Raw genomic sequence first — 18,411 nt, forward strand, 5'->3', positions numbered from 1 at the left:
GACGAAGAAAGGCATCGAAATGGCATTTAGATATCTTTTTAAGTCGATATTTTACGGTTAAGAAGCAACTGTCCAAAAATTTAAAAAATCTTTCATTTATTTCTTAAACTTCGTGTCAATTGACTCGTTGAAAAATCAGTCGTCATTAACTTTGACGAACCCTTGTGAATTGTCTAATTTTCCCCTCCTTTCTTTTATTCTATTATAGGTTAAAAGCTAATATTATTGTGGAGAAGAGTGGGTTGGTGGGGTTGGGGGTGGGGGCTAAAGTTTGTGCGGGGGAAAAGTGGAAATGAAGAAAGGCACTAACGCGTTTGAATTTTGTTTAAGAATAGAATACTTTAAGTTGATATTTGAAAAATAAAATAAAATTGAGTTTGGAATAAAAAATTAAAATAACGTGTCTTTGTGACCTTGATCAAATAAAAATAAAAATTTATTTTTTAATTAATCTAATCGAATAAATTTATATATTCAACCAAATAACGTGCGTGTTTGCATCATTTGTGTAACGATAGGGGTATATATGCATCACTTTCTTAATGATAGATATATCTTCTCTAAATCGCAAAGTTAGAAGGGTATAACGAAGGAAGAATATGTGGAGATGCTATTCTTTTAAAATCAAATAGGACTTTGATCCACCTCATTATGTAATATTCAACGCATAATATATAGTTTTAATAATGTCGACATGCATTAACCTTCATCTCAATGTTTCGATGAACCGGTCTCGAAGATTTGTTATCCGTTGGGATGTTATGTTATAGTTCTCAAAATAAAATAGAATTTTTCATCCAACTCGTTTAATATATTAAGGCAAAATGGTAAAATTTGTTCTTATATTAATAACAAAAATCAAGTAATTTTATCTTTCATCAAATTTTAGTTTAATCTTACCCTGATGTTAGAGAAGAAGTCGCATTTTTTGCCTTGGGCCTCTCATTGAGGGTAATTTTATATCATAGTCAAACATTTAACAGATATGGACCTTTTTTTCAAAAACGAAAAAAAAAAAAAAAAAAAAAAAAAAAGATAAGTGAAGTTCACCTATTTTACATTGGGACTTTATTAATGACAAGGGGAAAATGTTTCTAATGGCGAAAATAAGACTAGAACAAGTGTTTAACGAATGACAAAATTGTTCAATTTCGGATAATACAAACCAAATTTTGATATTTATCTTGTATTACTAATTTATATATTTATAAAATTTAAATTAGTAATTAATTGTAATCGCCATCTACATAATTCACACCCGAAGGCAGATTTAGGTGGGAAAGTGGTTCATGCGCATCGTTTTTATTTTGATTTAAAGGATCCAGTTTAGCCTAAGGTCATATGTTACGACAAAACATATATTTGTTTTTGCTAGTAAAAATTATTTATTATCGAATTCTAAGAAACGTGATTGACCCAATTGCCAAAGATGACAAATATAAATATTGTGCTAAAATTTGGTTTGATTATGTTGCAAATCAATGTCAAAGAGAGAATGGAATAGAGCTTTTATTCAAGGTAGTAACTCACTTTCACTCTATGAGTGCGCATTATGCTTATACATCATCCACTACAACATATTCCATTCTCTTTTGTTATTTATTCTAAGCCAAACTTTAATCTCAGCCGTTGAATATATATTTAGCCCATGATCGTTTAAACATATAATATATCCCATCTGTTTCTTCCTGAAATCCCCGCAGCAGTCGTGGAGCCAGCCTACAAAGAAAAATATATATAAAGTTAAAATTATTGATAGTGTAAAATATATATATATATATTGAGTTAAACTCTTATATTGAGTTAAATCGGTAAATAATTATTTACATTTGATAGTTATACTAGTTCAAACAATTTAATCTTGATATATAGTTGCTTAATAATTAAAGTGAGATTTAATATAAGTACCAACTAATAATGGTTCAGTAATCTATATCTATACTATATTAAAAGCACGAAGGGTCTTAGAAATGTTGATTGAATTTTTTCCCTTCATTAAAATACCCTCCAATAACAAAATCATCATTTACTATTTTCCTAATATTTAGAATATAGACATAATTATTTTCCTAATATTTAAAAATAGTCATTTAATTATTTTCCTATAATTTAGGATCGGACTTTAATGTTTTCATTCCTTTCCATCTAGAATTCTTGCACTAAATTCAAATACTATTCCTTTTGTTGGGCAGTGATTGACTTTCCATATACAAAGTTCTATCATAAATGTGATACTCCCAATTTCGTTTGTTACACTTTGATGAGTTGGAAAGTTTTTTCGTACATCAACCATAATAATTAGAGTTCAAAATAAAAAGACAACTCTCCCTTTTATTTTGGGACTTTACATGTATAAATAATATTTCCTTTATATTTGGGTTTTTCCGCTTTCTTTTTTCGTAGGATAATAATAACTCATTGACCATAATTATTAAGATTCATAATATAACTCAAACTATAAACCTATTGTTTTAACGTAAAGGTCTCCAATTAAACCCTATTATTTTCCTAATGTTTTAACGTAAAGGTCTCCCCCCCTTTTTTTTTTCCATAAGGCTTTGACAATAAGCTTGAGAATAGAAAGAATAATCCATGTGAAGAATGAGTCTTTACTGCTAATGGCTTTCTGAACATGTCATTAAAGTTGAACATAAACACTATATGTTTTTGCAAAAATAACTTTCCTTGTTCTTACTTGAGATGGCAAAACAAGAGCTCACGACAAAAAGAGGAGCTTGCATCTACGAAAATTGTTGATTGATTGAACAAAGATTGCTACCAAATTTCCATAACTAAAAGTAACTTACTATAATAGTTTTACTTAATATTTTAGGAAATTATCAGTTTGTGTTGATCCATTTATTTAAAAATTAATTTTTTAGTATTTAATAAGCATGGTTATCATGTTTGACCAATCTTTTCAACAAGTACTTTTGAATGTCAAATTACGATTAAAGCATGCATCAAAATTTATTTTATAATTTAGTATTATTTAAACGAATAATTGATTTAAAATTTTATTATTAAAGACTATAAGTAATTTTTTAATTTAAATGAAGTTGCATCAATGAAAATTGTTGATTTGAACAAAGATTGCTAACTAAAATTCCATAATAAAAGTAAATTCTTGTATTAGTTTTACATAATATTTTTGGAAAGTATCAATTTGTGTTGATCAATTTATTTGAAATTTTATTTTCAATATTTAATAACCATGTTTATTATGTTTGACCAATCTCTGCAACAAATGCGTTTGAATGTCATATTACGATGAACACATGCATCGAAGTTTATTTTATAATTTTGTATTATTTAAACAAATAAATGATTAAAAATTTTAGTATCAAAGACTGTAAGTAATTTTCTTAGTTTAAATTAATAGCAAAACATAATGCTTTTTTAAGCTGCTAGACTTTTTAATCAATATTAATAATGTTAGAGCAAGGCAGAAATATTCAAAATTTGGTTTAATCAATTATCCAAGATGATTTTTAACTCTATACTGCTACAAAAGTGGGAATTATGCCCCGTATCAAAATATTGAAATAGTTCTTCTTTAATGTTGATGGACCATTAAACCACTTTAATATAATTATCCTGTAAATACTAATGTAACAGAAACATTGTTGAAATTTTTCAAGTTCCTTGAAAATTACTAAAAGACAAATTATGATACATTTAGCTAAACTTTACTTTTTTATGGTTAATTTCTCCAAAAATCTCATGCATGTATCACGTTTTCTATTAATGACTTTTACTGCATAATTCTTTCAGATAATTAAATTTATGTGTGAAACAGTAATTATCTCAAACTTGATCACATAATTGTCAAGTACAATAAACTCAAACTTGAAAATACATTTTAAATGAAAAAAGTGAATACAATTTAAATTGACAGATATTTTGAGAATCATGTTTGAATTCTATATCTTGACGCGATACACATATGTAACGCATGTAAGCTGAAACTAGTATAAATATACGTGTATGATAATATAGTTAACTATTACTTACAGTGAGATCTAATATGTATCTCTTGCATTCATTGGTTAGAACGATGTACTCCCTCCGTTCCATTTTGTTTGCCATTATTTGTCCTTATTAATTTGTTTAAGAAAGAATGACACGTTTATATATTTCCTTAACAAGAAGCTTCTATTGCCACAAATATATACTCCATATATCTGTTTTAGTTTATGTGTCTTATTTGTCTTTTTTAGAATATTTTAAAAATATTGTCACTTTCTATACTTAGTACTAATACTTTCATTCCAACGTCCTACCTGATCTGTTTAAGAACAAAATTAAAAGGTATTTTGTTAAATTATACACATCTTTAATTTAAAACTACAAGATTTAAAAGAATTTTATTATACTATATACATTTTTAGTTTAAGACCACAAGATTCAAAAGTTACTCTTAAACTTCGTACTCAGTCACTCTAAAACACATAAAATGAAACGAAGGGAGTATATGCTGTAACATATTTAAGACCACAAGTTTTCAAAAACCTTATAGCCACACAAATATTATGACATAACTACTAAAAAACGCTAATTTCCGATGGACACCCCGTTGGACTATGGCTCGTCCCTAATGGATTTCCGATGAAAAGTCCATCAGGAATGTTAGGGACGAGCCTATTTTCGACGGATTGCGTTGGAAATTAGCGTTATTTAAGTAGTGGAATTTGGCTAATTAAATATTGAATGTGAGTAAGTACGTTTACAGAATTAAATTCTTACTTTTGAGCTTTTGGATGAGGTAGCATAATCTTTGCTCCAGCAAGACAACCTCTTAAAGCAGTTTGTGAAGGGCATGAAATGAAGCTAGTGCCATCCGAATTAGTGCACAAGGTAACCTCATTCAAGTAAACATGAGTCTTGTTTCTTGAATCAATTGGTGTACAAGAGAGGTAAGGAGAAAGAGTCTTTCCATTGAACACCTTTTGGACAGCCTTAACAATATCATCTCTAGAAAAAGCCAAGCTATCACATGCAATAATCCCATTAGTTTTAAAGTAATTGAACAAGTTGCCCTTTAGCATGTTGTTGATCTTTATTGCTCTGTTGAAGTATACTTGTGGTGTTGTTCCTCCACACGCTCCATGCACGCGCCACTCATGCTTCCATATGTCCCTTTTGTTGGAGCCTTCTCTAAGTGTTGGCCAAAATGCCATAAGTTGATTCTCTATCGGTCGAAACTATAAAAATATTTACATGATCAAATCATTTAAATATACTTGTAAATATTTTTGTAATGAACTAGACAATGACATGATAAATGTAACAGTATTTGGCCTAAGTACTATTTTAGGAGAAATGGTTATTACAATTTTTTTTTTTTAAGTTTTATGACCATTTACAAGAGATCTTCATTTTTTACGCATAAGAGATCTAAAAAAAATACATAAGGGATCTGAAAATTATTTCCTTCTATTTAAATTGTAAGAGGCCAAGAGATCTTATCCTCCACATATTGAAATTGAACTGTTAATGTAAAAGTATTTCTGCACTTGTTAGTGCTTATATACAACTTAAATCCGTATAAGAGTTGTGTGTATTGACTAAGTGGTGGCCAGAATGGCGGGGAGTGTGTAGAGGCGGAGGTAGAAGCTCATACACAAGTTCAGTTCAACCAGTAGTTTTGCTAAAACATTATATTTGTGTTAAAAATTCACTATTAATATATGTAACACTTGAAATCATGCTTAAAAAAATTCAGAACGCATAAAGCTTAAATTCTAGCTCTGCCGCCTCTAAATACATACATACATGACCAAATTATGTAGATATTTTCTTATGTCGTGAGTGCATAAAACTTAAAATCTCGTAAGTGAAAAGTGCTATATTGAAGTGCTATTATATATAACATAGTACAATAACATAACATATACTCTATTTTTTAAAAAAAATAATTAATCAGTCATCTCCAATCCTTGGAGCATGACTTTCTTCTATTCAGATCATCATCAGCCAACATGACATATATTCTCTCTCCCCTTTTATGTATTCCTGTCTTTATTTCTTTTCCAGACAGTGTATTAGAGTATAAAAGATTGGTTATACATAATACTTGGCCGTTATAATAAAATATTGTTATATATATGGGATGATTGTTAGAGAGTTAGATCTGACTATACCACTTGATCCCAATTTGGGTCTGGTGGCTGGGTGCATGTAATGCTTTCTCCTCTTGCATCTGCTGGCCATAGGCCATGGAGTGGGAATTCATGCTGAGGGATTGGTTCTTTGCACCTGCCTGGATTTTGTGCAGAATTCAGTATTATACAGAAAGTAGGTGGCCATTGAAGCACAAACTTCAAGATTGGAGGAGGTACCTGGGAGTAAACAGAATTTATTACAAGTAGCAAAATGAGAAGGAAGAAAGGAAGCTTCTTCATGTGGGGTGTGTGTGTGAGATTGATTAATTGATTGAGTTGATTGATGAAGCAATGAGTGAGAGAGCTCAAGAATATTTATAGTGGTTTTCTCTTTCTTTCTTTTATCTTTTTGGAAAATTAAGGTGGAAATAAGCATTTAATGGAGTACGGATAAATCTGGCTTTTTTAGAGTAGAGGGACAATTATGGTCCTAAAATTGAATGGAAAGGACAAATATGATGAAAAAGTATAATGAAGGGCAAATATAGCTTATTTGCGAGAGTATAAGGGCAAATCTAGCTTTTTTCGAAACTTTTATTAAGAGGACTTAAAATATAAAGAAGTAAACACACGAAAAAATTAATGAAATACAATATACTCTCTCTGTCCATTTTTACATATCCTCTATGCTAAATATAGATGTTCATCTTTACTTGTGCAGTTTGGAAAATCAAGAGATAATTTACTCCCTCCGTCAATTTTTACTTGTCCATGTTTGACTTAGCAAAACTCTTAAGGAGCAAAAAATAAGATGCCTATTTTACTTTATCACTCCTAATTATTATGAATCATCTAAATGAAAATCAATCAAACACATACTTTAAAAATTGTACAGCCACTAATAATTCGCTGAAGTTTTAAACCCAGTAATTAATAATAAAACTAAAATAGGTATGAAATGGTAAATTATTTCTAGATCATTAAAATTAGATATAAAGTGAATATTTATTTTTAATATAGTGAATAAATAAAAATGGACGGGAGAGTAACATACAAAACGCGCACACGCATATCAAAGAGTAAAGAAAATCATCATTTTATACTTGGTGTTCTTTGCCGAGACTCATATTGCAAGTTGCTTCATGCAATAAATTTGGGCACTCAATGTTCTTATAATCAGTTTAGTTTAGTTGAATACTCTGTTGATTCAACCCTTAATACTATTACAATCAACATCTCAATTTAGTTAAATTTTTTATCACTTCATCATATAGAATTATTTCTCAAACAACAACTCAAATCATATCGCTTAACCAAAAAGTTAAAACTAGATATCTACAGAATATTAAAATAGTTGGTTTTTATTTCAAAAGTTAATAATTGAAATTTACCGTAGGAAAAGCATCCATATGCAAGACATGTTCAATAATTGCTACATATCAATTGTATCCCTCGTTAATGCAATAATTCTAGATAAAACCATGTGTCATCATGGTTACTGAGCATCTGATCCTAGATGTATGAAGGTCGAGTATTAGGGTAGAAGGTTAGTAGGCAGCCGAGTGCTGTCACACTTTCGGTGGTAGAGGCAGAGGGCTAGCCTTCTCTCCAGGGGCGGAGCCAGTAAGGGCCAAGAGGGTTCATCTGAGCCCCCTTCGGCGAAACATTACACTGTATATATAAGATGAATTTTTTTTTATGTATATATACTAGACGTTGAACCAACTTAGCTCCTTCATTTTTCTTCTTCTTTATATTTTTAAACCCTCTTTATTAAAATTTTGGCTCCGCCACTGCCAGAGGCGGATCCAGGATTTTGAGGTTCCGGGTGCCACAGTTTTTTGAATCCAAATAGAATAAGCATTTGGTCGGTTTGATGATCTTGGGCTTAGGATCGGGTTATTCGTCTTTCGATTTATACTAGAAATAAACCGAGAAAACGAAAAAATATACTCCAACTTGGCAAAACAAGGGTTTTTGTTATGATCGGAGAGAGAAAATTTTGAAATAGGAAACTTATAGTATTAATTTAAATTTTTATATTAAATAATTAACAAGAGACAATAAGTCAAGAATTAATAAATAAAAATAGGCAACCATAATAATATAATTAATAATTAAAACAAGTTACGAAGCATTAAGGAAAAAAAAGATAAAGAAAGAGAATAAAGCTCATGTATTCAGCTGCTCTTCCTTACACATTTTTTTCATTTTCTGATCAAGTGTATCATTAGATGATTGACTCATATATTATTTTAGGCTTAGATTAAATTAACTTAACAAATATTTTAACCAGAAAATGCTCACTAATATTGATAAGAAAAATCTCAAGTTCTACCCATTTTGGCAATCCTTAATATCATTACTTCCATTTTATCTTTTACATTTAGTTATTTTGAAAAATTAACGAAATCAAACTATATAAAATTTTAAATAATCGTTTTCTTTTCTCTCATATAATCCTTTTGATTACTCTATTCCTTTTACTTTGCAATATAACGAACAATACATGATAAAATAGATAATATATCATATTGTGGTTCAAATGAGGCAACTATTTTACCACCTTAAGCGTCTTTGAAATGAATTGGTTTCTATTTACTTTTGAAATCATCAATTTTTCTCTTGCTCATAATCTAAGTCCTAAACCGTAGGAGCTTTTTACAAATCAAACATATGAAATTAGTAAGTGATACTCAAATAAATATCTTTAATTCAAATTTAGAGCTTAAGCCAAAAAACAAAAGTAACAAAAGCAGGTTACTAACAACAACATCAATCATACCCATTACTCGTTAGTTACACCAATCTCATTTAATTAGAATATATTTTATATTTCAGACTTAGATGCAAAAGCTACAATTCATAGTCATACTAGATAATAATGGATTCCTAAATATGTAGAGGTTACCGTGTATGGGCTCATAAATTTGTGAAGGTTACAGTGACTGTGTGCTATTTATTTGATCCAGCAAACAAAAAATTAAAAAACAGGTGACAGCCAAGTTCGAACCCGCATTGCCACTGTGGTTCTTTTGGCTCTTTGCCACTGGCACTACAGGATCATTTGTTAATGCGGGTGGCAAGTTCCTTATTAGTACTATTTCATACATATAAATACATATATACATACAATTTCCGCTGAAGCTTGCGGGTGGCGTGACACTCCCTCGGCCCTTAGTAAATCCGCCCCTGGCCACTGCTTCTCTCCACGCCTAAACCCCCCTCCCCCGGGTTAGTAATATTATTTAGTAATAGCATAGTTTGTTACTCTTCCATGTGCATCACTATCTATTGCGCATGTGCGTTGTATCTTCGGAGTTTGCTGCTATTTTTTGTATTTGCTTCGCTTTCTTTCTTCTCCTTTCCCTTTTCCTCTCCACCGTCTAGACTTAAGTTTCTCATGGGAAGCAAGGGTGAATAGTTGATGTGTACCAATAGTATTCATGTGAAGCAAGTAATGTTGTTTCCAAAGCATGCAATTATTACTGCCTGTTTCTGTCTAACATCTTTCTAGTGGACCAATCGAAATTGTTTTTTCTTACAAAAACGAAAACGAGACACGTTTTTATATATCCAAATATGACTCACATTGTCTTATCTTACTTTTTTACAAGATGTTATTTTTATTACTTGAGCCATATCAAGCTTCGACAACTCCTTACCCTTGCATTAGTCGATATCTTCCTAGTGGACCACACAAAACTTTATGTTAATTTCTATTATATATAAGCCTCTAAGGAAGACCAATAAAGCATCAAATATTTGTATTAAAAGCTTTAAATTATACATGCAATGAATGCTTATACTATAAGCTATATAATTTGTACACTTCACCTAATTATTTTTTTATTTCACGTGACCATATGTCATAGTACTTAATATTTATTTCTTTCTCATGTATAGACGTATACATTTTAATTTTAATTTTTCGATACATTTATTTTTTCCGTGCACTTTTACTTGTTCACATTCTTGCTGAATATTTATTCTCTTCTCATGTATAGACGTATGCAGTTCAATTTTAATTCTCCTACACAAATTTACTTCCTCCGTGTACTTTTACTTGTTCGCTTTTGACTTTTCACGTTCTTTAAGAATTAATAAATTTCACGTGGATATATGTCATAGTACTGAATATTTATTCTCTTTTCATGTATACACGTATGCACTTCAATTTTAATTCTCCGACACATATTTATTTTCTCCGTGAACTTTTACTTGTTCACTTTTGACTTTTCACGTTCTTGCTGAATATTTATTCTCTTCTCATGTATACATGTATGCACTTTAATTCTAATTCTCCGACACATATTTATTTCCTCCGTGCACTTTTACTTGTTCACTTTTGACTTTTCACATTATTTAAGAATTAATAAATGAAGTACTCCCTCCGTCTCATATTACTTGGCTACATTACTTGACTTTTCACGTTCTTTAAGAATTAATAAATGAAGTACTGCATTCATCTCATATTACTTTGCCACATTACTATACTTGACTTTTCACGTTCTTTAAGAATTAATAAATGAAGTACTCTCTTCGTCCCATATTACTTGACCACATTACTAAAAATATATGTCCATTTTTCTATTCTATATTTTTCTTCTTTTTATATATAAACGCCCTAGGTGGACGAACACAACAACAATAAGTTTTACAAAAAGCAACTGAAGTTGTACTCTAAGCAGAGACTAACATGTATACATTTCAGAAGTTGAACATTAATTCTACCTCTTATGTGTTTACTTTTTAAGTTTCGACAGGTCCGCAGTATCTTAATTATCCTTTCATTTTCTTCATTTGGCATATACTCCCTCTGTCTCAATTTAAATGTCTACGTCTGACTAGACATGGAGTTTAAGAAATAAAGATCGAGTTTCAAATCTTGTGGTTTTAAATTAAAATGTTTATAATATAATAAAATATCCTTTGAATCTTGTGATTATAAACTTGACATGTAGAATATTTGAATTGTCAACTTACAAAATATAAAAAGAGGCGAACATAACCAAAATAAGATAATTTTTTTTTTATTTTTTAACAACAAACGCCCAAGTGGACGAACACAACAACAATAAGTTGTACAAAAAGCAACTAAAATTGTACTCTAAGTCAGGACTAACATGTGTACATTTCAGAAGTTTAACATTAATACTAGCTCTTGTGTGTTTACTTTTTAAGTCCCCACGTGTCCGCAGTGTCTTAATTGTCCTTTCATTTCCTTCATTTGGCATATAATGTATCGGACTATGCGTTTAAGAGCATGCATATGTGCAACATTTGGATCATGTATGTGAAGGCATATTTGTTGAACCGCATAAGTGATGTCTGGTCTTGTGAATGTAAGATACTGCAACGCGCCAGCCAACTTACGATATTGGGTGGGATCATCGCAAGGAGGCCCGGCCGTGGCACCAAGTTTGGCTTTGGTGTCGACCGGTGTCTGATAGGGCTTACAGGCAGTCATGCCCGCACGCTCTATAATATCTGCTGCATAATTTTTCTGAGAGAGAAACATGCCGTGTGAAGTCCGGGTAACAGCAATACCCAGAAAATAGCTTAGAGGGCCCAAATCCTTCATAGCAAATTCGGCACTAAGCAGAGACATGATGGATTTTATGAGAGCATCTGAGGAAGCTGTGAGAATAATATCATCAACATATAGCAAAATGTAAGCAATGTCAGAACCTCGACAATAAATAAAAAGAGAGTGATCAGATCGGCTATGTGAAAATCAATAGTGGAGACATAGTCTGCAAAGCGTTGGAACCATGCACGGGGAGCTTGCTTGAGTCCGTACAACGATTTCTTCAAGAGACAGACATGATGGGGATGCTTTGGATCCTTAAAACCAATAGGATGATGCATATAAACAGTCTCATTAAGATTGCCGTGTAAGAAAGCATTCTTGACGTCCAACTGATGAATGGGCCAAGAGTGTGCAAGTGCAATGCTCAAGACATCGCGAATAGTAGCCGGTTTGACAACCGGACTGAAAGTCTCGTCGCAGTCAACTCCAACCTGTTGAGACCTGCCATCACAGACAATAATGGATTTGTGCCTCTCAAAAGAACCATCAGATTTCTTTTTATGACAAAAAATCCACATAAAACGAATAAGATTCACATCAATGGGACGTGGAACCAACTCCCACGTCTTATTTTTAATTAGAGCATTATATTCATCAACCATGGCAGCTTTCCAATTGTGGTCATTTAAAGCACTTACAGGATTTTGCGGGATAGGCGAGATGGAGGGAGTGGTGGAAGTGTTTAAGTTAAACGGTTGTTTGGGCTTAAAAATCTCATGTTGGCTTTTAGTGACCATGCGGGTGGGCTGCTGGGTAGTCACGGGTGGGGCAGTGGGAGGGAGGGGCTGCTAGGCAGTGACCGTGGGGTTGGACCGCTGGGCAGTGGGGGGAAGGACTACTGGGCAGTCACGGGGGGGGGGGGGGGGGGGGGAGGGCCTGCTGGGCAGTGGTCACGGGTGCAGCAGTGGGGGGGAGGGGCTGCTGGGCAATGGGGGGGTTGGGCTGGACCGAGGGAACGACGAGTGGAGTAGGCTGTGACAGAAAATGCAGGGTGTATGGAGAAATCCCATGGCCAAAGAAATCATAAGAAGTTGGGGTTGGTGAGTGAAATTTGGAGAAGGGAAATTGAGTTTCCTCAAAGATGACATGCCTTGATATGATGATTTTGTTGGTGGATAAATCAAAACATTTATATCCTCTATGACTCAACGGATAGCCCAAAAATACACACGGTGTGGATCTTGCTTGCAACTTATGAATAGTTGTAGATGGAAAAAGTGGATAGCATAGACACCCAAAAACCCGGAGATGAGAATAGGAGGGGGTTCGTTGATAGAGAACTTGCGTTGGTGATTTATACCCAAGGACTTTGGTGGGAAGTACATTAAGGAGGTATGTGGCCATTTGGAGAGCATGATGTCAAAAGGAGGGGGGCATGGAGGAGGGGACAAGAAGAGTGCGCACTATGTTGTTAATAGATTTAATTTTTCTTTCCACTTTGCCGTTTTGAAGAGAGGTATGGGGGCAAGAAAATCGAAAATTTAAACTATTGGAGGCGCAAAAAGATTGAAAATGTCCATTGGCGAACTCCCGCCCATTATCACATTGAATGTTTTTAATGTCTCTTTCGAATTGAGTCCGTATTAATGCCTTAAAATATAGAAAAGTGGAATAGACTTGGGACTTGTTAGAGATTGGAAAAGTCCAAAGAAAATTACTATAATCATCAAGAAAGAAAACATAATAGCGGTGCCCATTAAAACTTAAAATAGGAGATGTCCATAAATCACTATGAATGATATCAAATGGCATAGTAGTAAATGTCAATGAATCATAAAATGGCAATTTAACATGTTTCCCCAAAGGACAAGAGGTACAAAAAGCAGTTCGGGCCCTATTACATTCAATTAAGGCATTATTACGAAGAGAACTAAGGATAGCATTTCCCGGATGGCCGAGTCGGGAATGCCACAAGCTAGGTGATGCGGCAATGAAGGTGGATGGTGGAGTGGTCCGTTTTGTGGCAGTGATAGGATACAATTCCCCGGTGCTCTCACATCTCATTAGGCGGCTCCCCGTCGGTAAATCCTTCACAGAAAACCCAAAAGGATCAAACTCAACAGAAACATTATTGTCCATAGTGAAGTTACGTCGGAAATAAGGTTTTTGATGAGTTTTGGAGCATGCAAGACATTTTGGAGACGTAATTGGGGATTAGGTGGGGATAGGGATGTATGACCAAAGCCTCGAATTGGAATAGTGCTACCATTACCAACAATGATTCCAGAATTATTGCTCAAATTAAAATAAGACGTGAGAGTACCTGAGTTGGCAGCTATGTGGGAAGTCGCTCCGGTGTCCATGTACCAATTATCATCCAGTTGATGCATGGACAGAGTGTGCATGGCTGCCTCCACGTCTGTTGGAGTGTACCCAGAATAGGTCGGACCATGCATGGAATAAGCCTGCTGAGGTCGTGGACCCGCACCGAGAATGCCGCTGCTGGGCCGCGGTGTGGTGGGACGCTGCTGCCACGGTCGTGTCGGATATGGGCAGGGGGGCAATGGCCACTGCTGGGGCGGCCAGGTGATAACGTCCAAATCCACCCTATTAATTAGAATGGGCACGGTCGTATGCAAATATAATTTACCCAACTATGAGTCGGGGTCGAATCCCACAGAGAACAATATGTAGGTGATTTAAGCAGATTAGGAATTATCACTAACAATAGCTATGCCCGAACGCATCAATGGTGGTTTTTGATAAGGTTTTTATAAAATATGAAAATATAAATTCTAATCTAGAAAGCAAGTAAATTGATCAATGGCATCAAGAATAGAAGGAGGGAAACTACTTCTCAAGTAACGATCCAATCTATTTCACGAATTGTAAATAATAGCAAGTTTATGTTATTTAGCCTCGGATAATGACTCTAAATTAACTTCTTCCGAAGATTAACTAGACTACCCAATTGAAGATCCCTCAAGCAATTAGGAGCATTAAGAACACCCGAATATGGCTACAATTGGTATTGCCTATTCCTAGGTCAATTTCCATTAGATGAGGGTTAACGCCCCAAATTCATGTTAATTATCCTATCCCAACTCCGTTTTTCCTCTTCCGAGTTTCAAACAAAGTAAATGGGCGAGTTCAAAGGTTAGCTAATCCCTTGAAAACATTCAAGAACAAGAATAATTAAAATAGCAAAAACTTACTTGATTAAGAACAATACAAATGAATAAATAAGCACAACAAGAGTGTCAATCTTAATTGTCACCAAGAGATTTCCATCAACAAGGATTAAAAAGAAGAAAAAACAATTTTTGTAGGAACCCTAGCTTCCAACTTGTGGGAGCTGCCAAAGATATCTGATGTTTTGCCCTAATTTTCTATTTATATGAACTGGAATGGAAAAAGTCGTCAAATCCCAAGTTCTGGTCGAAAATTGCTGAAAAACCTTCAGTGCGATCGCGCCACGTCACTGCGCGATCGCGTGGAATTACTAAATTTATTTATCGCGAACGCGTGAAGAAGTATCGCGATCGCGCAGAGTCACGGACGCGCGTGACCGCGAATGTGTGAACTTACTGCGCGTTCGCGCAGAGTCACGGACGCGCGTGACCGCGAACGCGTGAACTTACTGCGCGATCGCGCAGAGCAATATTTCGCCAATAATTTCTAGAACCTCCAGTTATTTCCAGTTTTGCAACTTTTTTGCTTGTTTTCCATACTTAGGCTCTAGGGACCTCGTATTACCTGAAACATGACAAAAACTACGTAAAATGACATAGACTTGCTTAAAAACAAGTAAAACTTATAGTTAAAAAGCATCGATTGTGGTGTAAAATCACGCCACATCACCAGGCAGGCCAGTAGTAGCCCCCTGCCGGTGGCTGTCCCGTCGGCCACTGGCCGTGGCTGGTGATAAGTTGGTATTTTACCAACTTATTTCTTCTTTAATCTTAGATTGTTGCTATGTTTTGATTGAAAAAATAGTGCATTTAATGTCGTTTACTTCCATTTTATAGGTTTATGTGATTTAGAAGTGATCGGAAGAAATCAAGTCAAAAAGAGGCCAAATTGGACAAAAACTGCACAGTTTTGCAAAACTGTCAAAAGTGGACAGTTTTGCAAAAACGGGACAGAACTGCAAAAAATGGGCAGAACTGCAAAAACTGAAATTTGGGGCATATTTTGTCATTTTTGGAACTTGGAAAAATTAGGCAATTACAAAAGGAAGACAAGGGAGCAATTTTATTCATCTTTTGCCATTTTGCAAGCTTGGAGGCTAGGGTTCATCTACACCACACTTTGGGGTTGAAGATTTGAAGATTTGGTTGAGCATTTCTAAAACCTTTAATTCATTTCTTCAATCTCTTGCTTTGTATTGTATATCTAAGTGTGTAGTGTTTATTTACTTCACTTGAATCTTGTTTATGGAAATATTCTAGGATTAAAGTGTTGGATGAAACTCTTGTTATGCTTATGTATTGAATGATTTTTATTTCTAATGAAGTGGGTTTATTGTTTCTCTATTAACTCTTCATGCTTAAATGTCTCTTAATGGTTGCAAACATTATTTGTGCCTAAGTACTTTTACTTTGCTTGAGAAAGAAAGTGGAAGTTAGGAAAAGAGTTAGATAGCAAGGATTTGGGTCATTAAACCCATCTAATAACTTGAGCTAGAGATAGGATAGTTAACTTGAGGTTGAATTGATTGTGTTTAACATCACACTCTAAGGCTTGAGAAAGCTTAGAGTGAAATTCATTGATTTGGTTGGAAGACTTTCAATGAGATTTTAGATATCATTATCTATTGACATAAACCCGCTCTTAGTTGTAAAATTGTAAAATACGTTGGATCGCTACTTGAGTGTAATCTCTTATTATCCATGCTTGTGGCCATTGATCATTTTACTCGCTTTCTAGGTTAGTTTATATTTTTGCATTAGTTATAATTTTCTCCAAAAATCAAAATATCATTTATCGTTTGGCTTTAGCGTAGTTGGTGAAAGTTCCTTACTTTCTTAATCGCCTAGCATATTGTTCCCTGTGGGATCGACCCCGACTCATAGTTGGGTAAATATATTGCATACGACCGTGTACACTTTCTCTTTGAGAAGTGTATTTGGACGTTATCAAAAATGGCGCCGTTGCCGGGGAACAATTTGGCGTATTTGAGTTAGTTTGAGATTTAAGCTAACTTGCTTTGGTTCAAACTTTCATTGCTTTATTTTATCTAAAAAAACCAAAAAAAAAAAAAAAAAAAAAAACTGATCAGATTTTGCCAAATTGCACAGTTCTGCAAAACTGTCCAGTTTTTGCTAAAAAAAAAAAAAACAATGGCATCATATAATGAAAATTGGTCGGATGGTAGTTATGCATACTTTGATGACCCTTGTCTTTATTGTGGAGGACCACACTCATGGCAAAATTGTTTGAATTCTCCCGGGGGCGGATTGTGCGCACAATCTCAAACCTATGAGTGAAGTATTTGTGATAGGTGTGGTGGTCAAAATGGTCATTGGGATAATTGTGCTTATTTGTCCTTCCCTTCCCCGAACCCCCACTATGACTATTCTAGTTTTGATTTTGATGATAGTAGGGATATGGAAATGGAAGAAGCCTCAAACGCTCAAAATGAGAGGATAATGCTCATGTTGGAGACCATTCTTGAAAAAGTTGAAAAACAAGACTTAGCGGTTAAGGACTTGAGGCAACCACTTGATGACTTGAGGCAAGCAATTAATTGCAATGACAAAGCTATTCACATCTTGGAGGATCAAATGAAATCATTGGTTCATACTCATAATGCTCAACAACTTGAGGGTGTTGAACGTAGGCAAGAAAGTGACCAAAACATGAATGTCTCCAAGGGTGAATTTTTACAAGCTTTGAATGACCCTCAACTTGAAGAAAGCCTTGACAAAGTGGAAATTGTGAGCCAAGATTGGCTTATGACTCAAGCTCAACAACTTGGAGCCTATGGAGATCATCGTAAAGGCATTTCAAGGATGATGGAAGAATTTTTAAAAATCCATGTTGAGCAAAGTCAAGAGTTGAAGGAACTTGAAATTGCTATCCGTGACTTGAAAGCCGAATTGAATGCAAAAGTTGAGGTATGCAATACTCAACATCAAATAGTCATGGATAGTAATTTTAAGTTAGTTTCCAATGAAAAAGTGGTCAACATTGATTTTCATGAGCTAATGGTAATTGCCAACCGACCAATCCAAATATAATGCAAGATGCCGAGATTGAAGAAATGATACTAGAGTTGCATAAAAAAGTTCATGAAATGGTTTTTGAAGACTCTAGTTCATTTTTGGATGAGGATGTCAAAAATGAAGCGAATTTGAAAATGGAGCGCCTTAGACTACATTCCAACCGTTTTTCAACATTATACTTGGTTAGTGAAATGGAAGTTGAACTAACCGAGCCTATCGAGAATTTTGGAGATGAAGAAGAAAGCGTTTTCATTTTGAAGTTTGCTATGCCAAGAAGACAAAATGGCATGCCTCACTTACGGGCCAAGAAATGCAAAATGCGATACCCGAGAATTGGCCTCTTTGACTTTCTACCACCGCCCCATGAGCGTCATCATGATCTTGATTCAAAGTTGGGGCGTAAATTCATATCTTCCAAATGGAAGGAAAAGTGGTAAAGGTAACCGTCGTGCCGCGACGTTAAATCAAGCGCTTGGTGGGAGGTAACCCATCGTTTTAAAAATTTTTAATCGTTTTTGAAATTTTATTTTTTAGAATAGTTTAGTTT

At 34.2% G+C, this 18,411-nt stretch overlaps 1 protein-coding gene across 1 annotated transcript; it reads right to left on the reverse strand.

The window, feature by feature from the left end:
• Positions 1–1,484: 1,484 nt before the first annotated feature.
• On the reverse strand, positions 1,485–6,469 carry LOC132602835 (ribonuclease S-6-like). The gene is made up of 3 exons (XM_060315620.1): positions 6,144–6,469; positions 4,747–5,204; positions 1,485–1,719 (listed from the first exon to the last, which is right to left on the reverse strand). The coding sequence occupies exons 1-3, from the start codon at positions 6,402–6,404 to the stop codon at positions 1,623–1,625; spliced, it is 816 nt and encodes a 271-aa protein (XP_060171603.1). The 5' UTR covers positions 6,405–6,469; the 3' UTR covers positions 1,485–1,622.
• Positions 6,470–18,411: the final 11,942 nt, after the last annotated feature.

The sequence above is a fragment of the Lycium barbarum genome, chromosome 7 (assembly GCF_019175385.1).
Source record: "Lycium barbarum isolate Lr01 chromosome 7, ASM1917538v2, whole genome shotgun sequence".
Taxonomy (NCBI): Eukaryota; Viridiplantae; Streptophyta; class Magnoliopsida; order Solanales; family Solanaceae; genus Lycium; species Lycium barbarum.